This window comes from Vigna angularis, chromosome 8, assembly GCF_016808095.1.
Source record: "Vigna angularis cultivar LongXiaoDou No.4 chromosome 8, ASM1680809v1, whole genome shotgun sequence".
Lineage (NCBI taxonomy): Eukaryota > Viridiplantae > Streptophyta > Magnoliopsida > Fabales > Fabaceae > Vigna > Vigna angularis.
This window is the reverse complement of record NC_068977.1, coordinates 25,077,113-25,087,913: the sequence shown is the minus strand read 5'-3', so window position 1 is coordinate 25,087,913 and position 10,801 is coordinate 25,077,113. Positions and strand designations below refer to the sequence as shown.

Below are 10,801 nucleotides of genomic sequence, written 5' to 3'. Positions count from 1 at the left end.
GTGCAAGGTTTGGTTGAGACGTTTCTGTGTGTGTGGTTGTTATCTCTGAGGTAAGGGAAGCTAGGTTGTGTTTTAATTACCAATTGGTGTTGTATGTGATGAATTCTGTGATTAGAATGCTATGCAGTTAGAATTTTAGCTTGTGAATATATGTTCCTAACTGTTAAAATAATGGAAACTGTGAAATGTGATTGATAAGCTGATTTGGATTAATCTATATACTGTAATGTGTGCAATTGGTGATTGTTATTGGTTGTGATGTGTTGTAGTGTTGAGGAAGTAAATTCTGAAGTGAATTGGGCTGGTTTAGGGTATTTTAGAGGAAGTGAGGTAGTGAAATTGAGAATTGGTGGTCAAGGGCTGTTGGTGACTGCTGGGATAGTGTAGATAGGTCATATGGGACTGGTTTAAGTCATTCAAATGGTCAAAAACAGGTTCCAAGTAGTAGAATTGGTTTTGGGTCTATAAGTTGATGAATTAGAGGTTTTAGAGTGTAGATTGATGCATAAACACTTTAGATTGGTATTAGGAATGTTTAGAATCCTTTAGTCAAGTTTAATTTAGTATATATATCGAATTAGGAGTGTTAGAAGTTGGCCAAGTTGAGTGGAATTGGTAAGGAGTGGCTGAGTTGTGTAATTCTGCAGAATTTCGTTCCAGACTCACTATGTGAATGGATTCGCATAGCGAGTTATCTTGGCGAGGTGCTCTCTGCCAATGTATCTGCATAGCGAATGGGTGCGATGTGCGAGTCATTTGAGAGGGTTGCTCTCTGTTTGTCAATCCGCATGGCGAGTGTAATCGCTATGCGACTAGTTGGGGTCTGGAACCATTATTCATTTTATTCGATCAGCGAGTGCTTGAGGGGTTAAGTCTTTGGATAAGGCTCTTGCATAACGAATTGGGTCGCTATGCGAGGGGTTGGGGTCTGTAGCATTTTTACATTTTTATTCGCATAGCTAGTTTAGTCGCTATGCGAGAGATCCAGAGTAGTTGGTCTCTGTCTTTGGCTTTCGCAAGGCGATTTAGGTCGTTGTGCGAGAAGCTTATGGTCTCGCTATGTGAGGGCGTGCGCTGTGCGAGAGGTAAGTCCTAGTTCAAAGTCTTGTATGTTCTTATGTTGTTTGATATGTATTAATAAGTGTTGTATGGAGTAAGTTGAAGTTGTAATATGTAATATCTGTGATGATTTTGGTATGTTGTAATCAAAATGGTAAAGTTCAAGTGTGGTTTATGAACGTAATTCCATGATCCTCAAGGAGAGGAGACATGGTGGTGCCCTATGTTGTGATTCAAAGTGGAATCTCTAGTTGAGATTTAAGTAAGTTTAGAATGGATGCAGGAGCTCAGTCTTGGGGGTTATCCTAAAACTCCAATGGTCTTTCATTCTCAAGTAGAGAGGATTGATCCATGTCGTGAGGAGTAGCAGGAGGTCCTAGTCTTGGGTGCTTCCAGTATGGCCCAAGGTGAGTGATAACGGACTAACCTCGTGAGTGTGGTAGGGTGAAACCCATTGGCAATGGCTTTGCAAAGCAGTAGAAGCCACCACAAGTGCACGACCCGTCATAGCTCGGCAATCATTCTAAGTTCGGACAGTCAGAGTCAGTGTGTGTTATGTGCGAAGGGTTTACGTGATGTGAATGTATAATATACTTGTATGAATTGTATTGATTGTGGTATGATTAGTCTTTGTTTAAACTAGCTTACCCTGTTGTGTGCTTATGTTTTGTATGTTCTGCTTTTCTTCTTCTACGATGACCATGCTTTGGATGTGAGCAGCGGAAGAAGATGTTTCCTTGGAGCAAACATTGGATGGAGGTGATATTGCTGCTGAGTAGTGGTTGTTGTTCTTTATAGCCTTGTGTATAGTTTTAGCTTAGCTTTCAGTCTGTATATAAAGTTTTAAATTTATAGTTGTTTTTGAATGACTGTAAAGATATCACTTTATATTTCAGATGGATAACTGTACTACTTTATCATGCATGTTGATTCTCTTTATTATAGTTTACACGGGATGTTACACATCACATAAGTATGATATGACAAACAATGAAAAGTATTAGTGTATAATGACCCTCACATTTATATGACTAAAAAAAGAAAAACACCGTCATTTGAACGGGAAATACAACACTTATAAACTAAAATATTCAAATATAATGTAAAAATAGTTAAAATTAAAAATATACCATCCCGTGTTTAATTAGTAATTTTACATGTAAAACAAATGATGAAAATAAAATAGAAAATGTCTAGAAATATCACTTTTAAATCATTGTTACAGTAGAAATTAACTAGGTTTACAAATTTTCATATTTGAAAAAGTAACAAAGAATTGTTGTTGTTGTCTTAAATATTAATTAATTTATATTTTGTTGTCTTAGAAAAAAGGAAGTTTCCCTTTTTTATTTGTCAATATTTCTTTATAATTTGTAAGACAATTTACTATAGGAACTTATGACCTATCTGGATTTTTATTATTTAAATAATTTTTTTCGTAGAACTTAAAAAATTTATAAAAAAAAATTAAAAATAATTTCACAAATTTTAATAAAAATCACACAGAATATTAATTTCCTAATGGTATTTATTTTATATAACGTTTTATTTCTACATGGAAATAAATAACGTTATTTTTTTAGTCATTTGTAAACTGTTGGACTGTTTATTTGAACTCTTTCTATGTCAAATTAACCATCTTGCTATTCATAAAAGAAGCTATTGCAAATATTAGAACTTGTTAAAAGTTAAAAGACGATTACCTAAGGAAACATTTGATCGATTATTTTTCACATAAAATTGTCGTTTAATTTAAAAATTTCAGTTCATGTTAGTTACCTTTCTTTTTCACAAAAAAATTTCCCACCATTGATAATGAGAAAAGTAACAAGGGTGGAAAAGTGGAATGTCATTTTATTTGAATAAAGACCAATGTCTAATTTTCCAATAATGACAAGATGTATTGAAGTTTCCTTTTTAATTTGGCAATATTTTTTACATTTTGTCCCAATACCCCAAATTAAAAAGAATAAGATTACGAACAAAAGTCGAACTATTAAGAATCTCTAAAAAAAGAAAAAATAATCCAAAATACTTTTAGAAAAAAATAATAAAATTAAGAGAAGAGAAAATGAGAAAAAATGATTTCTGACGATGTTTTAAAAATGAAAGACTTTATTTATAGGTGAGTCAACGTGTCCACTAAACCAGGAAAATACGTCGTGTCTTAAGGAAAGAGTTCAACTACTCAATCACAAGCTTGTGGGAACAGAAAAATCAAAAATACAATCCTTGCGAAAGAAACGGAATGAAAATATTGCCGAACAACATCAACGTCCTCTGTACAAGATATTATTTAATATTATATTCAAATTTTATAACAATGGTGACATAAGCTTTCACTATTAAAATATTTTCTAAGTATTTAGTGGAACTTACAATTTTTTTAATTTTGAGAGCACTTAATTTTGTTTTCAAATATTAACTTCCAATTCATTAATAGTTGTAAGGACGAGTTTGATGTTTTGATTTTCATATAATATTGTGGTTTAAAATGAAAATACACAAGTCTTCTTCGTAGTCAATTGAAATTATTGAAATCTTGCATGCATTAATGAAATGCAGGAGAGTGAAAAGAATAGGTAATGAAGGAGTTGGTGTGAGTATAAATGTGGGTATTGGGAGTGCTAAATTCAGAACACATATCAATCTAATTCTATACTATTCACTCTCTCTGTTTGATGATGAATATTCTGAAAGTAATGATGTTTATGTTTGTGGTGAGTGTGGTGTTGCAGGTTGCTTTTGGACAACACCATATCCGATGCCTTCCAAAGGAGAGGGAAGCACTCCTTCAATTCAAGGCTGCCATTGTTGATGATTACGGCATGCTCTCGTCTTGGACCATTCCCGACTGTTGCCAATGGGAGGGGATTCGCTGCACCAACCTCACCGCTCATATTATAAGCCTTGACCTTCACGGACAAGTTCATTATGAATATTTTCCTCTTCTTGGCCAATATTCTGCAGTCTCTTGGCGTTACATCAGCGGAGAGATCCACAAGTCGTTAATGGAGTTACGACACTTACAGTATTTGAACCTCAGTTTCAATTCTTTTCGACACACTAATATTCCAGAGTTTCTTGGCTCTCTTACCAACTTGAGATATCTTGATCTCTCTTCAAGTCATTTTAGCGGACAAATTCCAACTCAGATAAGTTCTCTTTCTCATTTGAAATATTTGAATCTTGCAAGAAATTATTATTTGGAGGGTTCAATCCCTCCTCAACTTGGAAATCTCTCTCGGTTGCAGTATCTTGATCTCAGTGTCAATTCTTTAAATGGAAATATACTTTCCCAACTTGGAAATCTCTCTCGGTTGCAGTATCTTGATCTCAGGTACAATTCTTTTGAAGGATTCATTCCTTCCCAACTTGGAAACCTTTCAAATTTGAATAAACTCTATCTTGGAGGATATGATAGTGCTCTCAAAATTGTCACTAGTGATCAATGGTTATCTAATCTTAATTCTTTAACCCATCTTTCCTTCATTTCCATATCTAATTTTAACAGTTCTCCTAGCTGCCTTCGAACCATTGCCAAGCTACCAAAACTAAGAGAACTGAGTTTAATTGAATGTGGCCTTTCCGATCATTTCCTCCTTTCATTCAATCCTTCCAACTCCAATTTTTCTACTTCTCTATCTGTCCTTGATCTTTCTCGTAACTCCTTCACACAACCGATGATATTCCCGTGGCTGTCAAACACCACTTCCAACCTTGTTGGGCTTGACCTTAGTTGGAACCTCTTGAAGGGTGAAGATTTGAAATCATTCATGAATATATGCACCCTACGTTCATTATACATGTCTGGAAACAATATGACCGAAGACCTTTCGTCAATTCTTTATAATTTCTCCAGTGCTTGTGTTAGATACTCACTACAAGAGTTGAGTTTGAGAGACAACCAAATCAGAGGCTCCCTACCTGACCTTTCAGCATTTTTAAATTTAAAAACGTTCGATCTTTCTTCCAACCAATTGAGTGGGAAGATATCTGAAGGCACTAGATTGCCATCTCATTTGGAGCAGTTGTTAATTATGTCTAACTCTTTAGAAGGTGGTGTTCCAAAATCATTTGGGAGCACATGTACTTTAGAGTTATTGGATTTGTCTGATAATAAGTTGAGTGAAGATCTCACAGTGATATTTAATCATTTGTCTGGATGTTCTAGATACTCATTGCGAGAACTATATCTCCGTCAGAATAAAATCAATGGCACATTACCTGATTTCTCAATATTTGCAAAGTTGGAAACGTTGGATATATCAGGAAATCGATTGGATGGAGTTCCAAAATTACTTCACAATGTTACTGTTTTGCGTTCATTGAACCTATTTAATAACAGTTTAAGTGAAAACCTTCCAACAATAATGCATCACTTATCCTCATCATTGCAAAGTTTACATCTAGGCATGAATCAAATTAAGGGTACTTTGCCTCGCAACCTCGCAACAATGTTCCCATCATTAAAAGAATTGTACCTTGATAGTAACAAGCTAAATGGGACAATTTCTGAAGATCTTCGATTTCCAACAGAACTTGAGGTATTATCCTTGTACTCAAACTCTTTGAAAGGTGTGTTAACTGACTCTCATTTTTTTAATATGACAAAGTTAAGGACATTGATTTTGTCAGATAACTTACTTACTTTTACTCAAAATTGGGCTTCAACTTTTCAATTACATAGTATTGAATTGAGGTCTTGCAAGCTTGGTCCATTGTTTCCCAAATGGCTAGAGAAACAAAATGAATTTATTTATCTTGACATTTCAAATAATGAAATATCAGGTACCATTCCACAATGGTTTTGGACCAAATTTGGATTGTCAAATTGGATGAGTATTGATATTTCACACAATAATTTACAAGGTACGATTCCAAATTTGCCAATAGAGAATCATTATTATTCTCTTAGTCTTGCATCAAATCAATTTGAAGGTCATGTTCCGCCATTTTTACGAGGCTCAATATCTCTTGATCTATCAAACAATAAATTCACAAATTCTTTTTCATTTTTATGTTCTAATGGTGTAGCTGAATCTTTATACCAATTAGACCTTTCAAATAATAAGTTTTCTGGACAAATTCCAGACTGTTGGACCCATTTTAAGTCATTGGCTTACTTAAATATGAGTCAGAACAAGTTTTCAGGAGAGATTCCTTCTTCAATGGGATCACTCCTTGAACTTCAAGTTTTGTTATTGAGAAGCAATAATTTAACAGGTAAAATCCCTTCCGTCTTGAAGAATTGCACACAGTTGGTGATGGTAGACATAGCAGAAAATAGATTATCAGGATCTATCCCAAATTGGATCGGGAACGAATTATCGCAGTTGCAATTTTTAAGCTTAAGAAGCAACTATTTCCGTGGGAGTTTACCGTTACAAATTTGTTATCTAAAAAGCATTCAACTCTTAGATCTCTCGCAAAACAATCTATCTGGACAAATTCCTAAATGCATAAAAAACTTTTTCTCAATGGCTCAATTGACTTCTTTGAGAGATTATTATGAAGGTCATCAATATTTGGTCAACACTAGTGCTACGAAAAGTAACTTTTCATATGATTTGAATGCATTCTTGATGTGGAAAGGTTCAGAACAAATGTTTACAAACAGCGGATTGTCACTTTTGAATAGCATTGATCTCTCAAGCAATGAATTATCAGGAGAAATTCCAAAAGAAATTGAGGGTTTATTTGGATTGGTGTCATTGAATCTATCAAGAAACCAATTGACAGGGAAAATTCCTTCAAATGTTGGAGAGTTAACATCACTTGAATTTCTTGATTTGTCACGAAACCAACTTGTTGGTTCTATTCCTTCGAGTCTTGCTCAAATTGATCGACTCACTATGTTAGATTTGTCACATAATAATTTATCTGGAAAAATTCCAACTGGCACACAATTACAGAGTTTCGATGCATCGAAATATGAAGATAATGTTGATCTCTGTGGACCACCATTAAAGGAATTGTGCATTGATGGAGTAGCAAGACAAGGACCAATTATTAAATTTCAAGAGGATGACAATTTGATTTTCAATCGTGAATATTATATAAGTATGACAATTGGATTTGCTATAAGCTTTTGGGGAGTGTTTGGCTCAATCTTAATAGTACATTCTTGGCGTCATGCATATTTCAAGTTCTTAAATAATTTAGGAGACACTCTTTATGTCTTGACAACAGTGAAAGTTTTCCGAATCTGCTACAAAACATAGCTGCAGGTAACATTATTTTAACCTTGTGTTAAATTTTTTATTTTATTTTTATTATTATTATAATTATTAAGTTTTTTTTCATTAAATTAGTTTTTAATTTAAAATTAGAGACTAATTTAAAATTCATAATATTAAATATGTAAAACTTTGATATATAGCTAATGACAATGATCAATTTAAAGTCTAATTAACAAATTAATTATAATTTTTTATTTATAAAAAAGACTATTTTACATACTAATAATTTCTAATTGATATCCACATAATTAATTATTTTGATTTCTAAATTTGATTAATGAGTTTCTTGTCATATGATTCACATTTCCAAATAATAACAATTACAAAAATATTATGGTTAAATCGATTTTTTAATAGATAAAAAGAAATTTAATGAAAGATTAACAATGTAATTGAAAATAAGAATATTACTTAAAGATAATAACTAATGTCTATGGATAGAATAAAATAATAAAAAATCGTTAGCATAAGACATATTTTCAGTCTCTTTATTTTTATCTCTTTCAATCTTGTCTCAAAATTGTTGACATTCTCATAATAAGTTGGTTTTTCTTTTGTATGTTTAAACATTGCAATATTAGTTTCATGGATAATAGATATAATTATTTTTATAAATACATTATTTATAATAAATGGTAAGTTGTAATTAGTAATAACTTAAATTATTGGAGTTTTCTATTCCTTTGCCCTTTAATATAAGTTTGTTTTGAATTTGTTCTTTTACGTTATCTTTTTATTGTTTCTATTTTTGGCGAAATTAATATAATTTGCTTAATTTTTGGCAGAAGAAATGGAATTTGAAGATTAGAATGATTGTGAGGGTACCATGCTCAATGGATATCGATAACTGAGGAAGATTTCTAAACATTTATTTTCTTTAAATGTTTCTTTCTTCTCCATTTTTATTTTGTAATGGTTGTTGAGGAAGCCTATTGTGATTGTGAAGTTGTTAGTCATACAATAATTTGATGAATCTTCAAAACGTTGGAAATGACATAATTATTGATTTTTGAGTCATGTTCTGTGCTAATACCTTATGTTTTTTTCCTTTCTACTACCTTCCTCTCTTGCATGTGATTAATGAATCTTCCCCAAAAGCTTATATTATATTAATGACATAATATAAGCTTTTGGGGAGTGTTTGGCTCAATCTTAATAAGACATTCTTGGCGTGATGCATATTTCAACTTCTTAAATAATTTGGGAGACGCTCTTTATGACATGACAATAGTGAAAGTTTTCAAGATCTGGTACAAACTAAAGCAGGTAACATTATTTTAAACTTGTGTTTAAATTTTAATATTTTTTCTTATTATTATTTTAAATAAATAATTTTCATATTCCTTATAATAGGAATTACTTTCCTGTGATATTAAGATCAATATTGACCATTCTTATGGTAAATTTCAATATTCGTATACTTTTTTCAATATAGAAATAATTCTTGTAAATGGAATCTCAAAAAAAAAAAAGTAACTAAAGATTTTAGATTAAAATATGTTTTTTCTCTCCAGTGTATTCATCCATATTCTTTTTCCTTATCCTTTATTTTTCTTATTATTCTGTATTTCGTGATGGCTTAGTGATTTTTCTAATTCAGCATATCACCATTTAATAGAAAATATATGACATAGAAAACAAAATTTTAGGAGCGTAAAGAAAAAAATTTAAATACTATTTTATAAATAATAATTAATTTAAGAAATGAATAATAATTAGTCATTATATTAACTAATTTAAATACTATTTTATAAACTAAAAAAATTATTATTATTCATAATAATTAGAGTCTAAATTGGTTTCTAATATTATTACCCTTTTTTGTCACTAAATTAGTTTTTAATTTAAAATTTGAGACTAATTTAAAATCAATAATATTAAATATCTAAAACTTTTAAAACTAATGACAATAACCAATTTAAAGTCTAATTAACTAACTAATTATAATTTTTTTATTTATAAAAAAGACTATTTTACACACCAAATTTTTTTAATTAATATTTACATAATTAATATAGTGACTAATTATTTGGATTTCTAAATTTGATTTAATAATTTTCTTGTCATAAATGGTTCACATTTCCATATAATAACAATTAGAAAAATATCATGGGTAAATCGATTTTTTATTGGACAAAAAGAAACTTATTGAAAGATTATCAATGTAATTATAAATAAGAATATTTAAACATAATAACTAGTGTCTATGGATACAATAATATAATAAAAAATCGTTAGTATAAAACATATTTTTAGTCTCTTTACTTTACTTTTGTAAGAACCTAGAAAATAGAGTATTAGAATTTATAGATATCTCAAAATAATGAGACCGAACATTTTAATGTTAAAATAATTCAATAATATAAATAAGATTTCATAAACACGTCTCATTATTTGGAATACCTGTTGTCTCTCTAAATCATTCTTTGAATTTATTTTCCCTTCTCTATAAGCTTTCTGAGACATTTATTTGATGATCATAAAGTGTCTAGGAGATCACAACAGTGAGTTCTCTATTATCTACTAATCAGTTTTTCCTATTGAGTAAGTTAGTTTCTACTCCTTTTTTCTTTAATTTTTATGTTTAACGCACATCAAATAGTTTGAACGCATGTGTCATCTTATCTCTATTTCTAGCTCCTTATCGATCAAACGTCCTAAGGACTTGCTGTAATCATGATTATATGGTGTGTAGGTGTTTTTAGAGTTTCTTGAGCTAAGGTAGGGGTAGTACGTTGTATAGAGCTGTGACAGTTTTCTCAATCAGGTGAGGGAAGCTAGTGATTTTTATAAATTTAATTTACAGGTATGAGTGGTGGTTGATATGATGTTATCTTAATTTGGTTTTAATTACAATGATTGTTTTAGTGTCATTGATTCTTTAATGATAGTACTTGGTTATTTTATGTATGATGCCATGGATGATGTTGATTTGTACTTGATTAATCTTGTGCGTTTATCGGTTTTGAAGAGCAATGTTAAAAATTTGATGTTGTATTGAGAAGTAAAGAGTAGGCTAAATTGTAGGTTGATTTTGAACCTTAAGAGGAGGTTTTGATAGGTGAGATTTTGAAGTAAGGGTCGAATGGGAAGAATTGAGTTTTTAGGTTTGTTCTAGGGTCATTTATAGCTTGTTCTAGATTTAAATTAGTAGAAATCTGACGTTGAATTAGTTGATAGTTAATAGGGTGTGATTTTGTATGGTTTTTGGCTCATTTTAGGGGTTTTGACTAGTGAGATTTTAAAGTACAGGGTTTGTGATGAAAGTGAGGGTTTAGGATATGGTTTTGGGTCAATTGTGACTTTTCTAGAGTCTGAACTAACAAATTATGATGATAGATGAGTGGGATTGATTTGTGGACTATAGAGTGGTGTTTTAGTTGGAGTGAGTTTGGAAATTCATGGTAAAATGAGTTTAATAAGGTTTAAGTTGGATAATGCACATTTGGATAGGTTAATTGAGGTTTAAAATATCATATGGAAGTTGTAGATGTTTGTAG

At 31.1% G+C, this 10,801-nt stretch overlaps 1 protein-coding gene across 1 annotated transcript; it reads left to right on the top strand.

The window, feature by feature from the left end:
• The first annotated feature begins 3,691 nt into the window (after nt 1–3,691).
• On the top strand, nt 3,692–8,292 carry LOC108344198 (receptor-like protein EIX2). The gene is made up of 2 exons (XM_052867743.1): nt 3,692–7,289; nt 8,087–8,292. The coding sequence occupies exon 1, from the start codon at nt 3,741–3,743 to the stop codon at nt 7,281–7,283; it is 3,543 nt and encodes a 1,180-aa protein (XP_052723703.1). The 5' UTR covers nt 3,692–3,740; the 3' UTR covers nt 7,284–7,289; nt 8,087–8,292.
• The last annotated feature ends 2,509 nt before the right edge of the window (nt 8,293–10,801 follow it).

Excerpts from the sequence above, each read along its gene's own strand:
- LOC108344198 (XM_052867743.1), top strand. The coding sequence starts at position 3,741 with ATGATGAATATTCTGAAAGTAATGATGTTTATGTTTGTGGTGAGTGTG.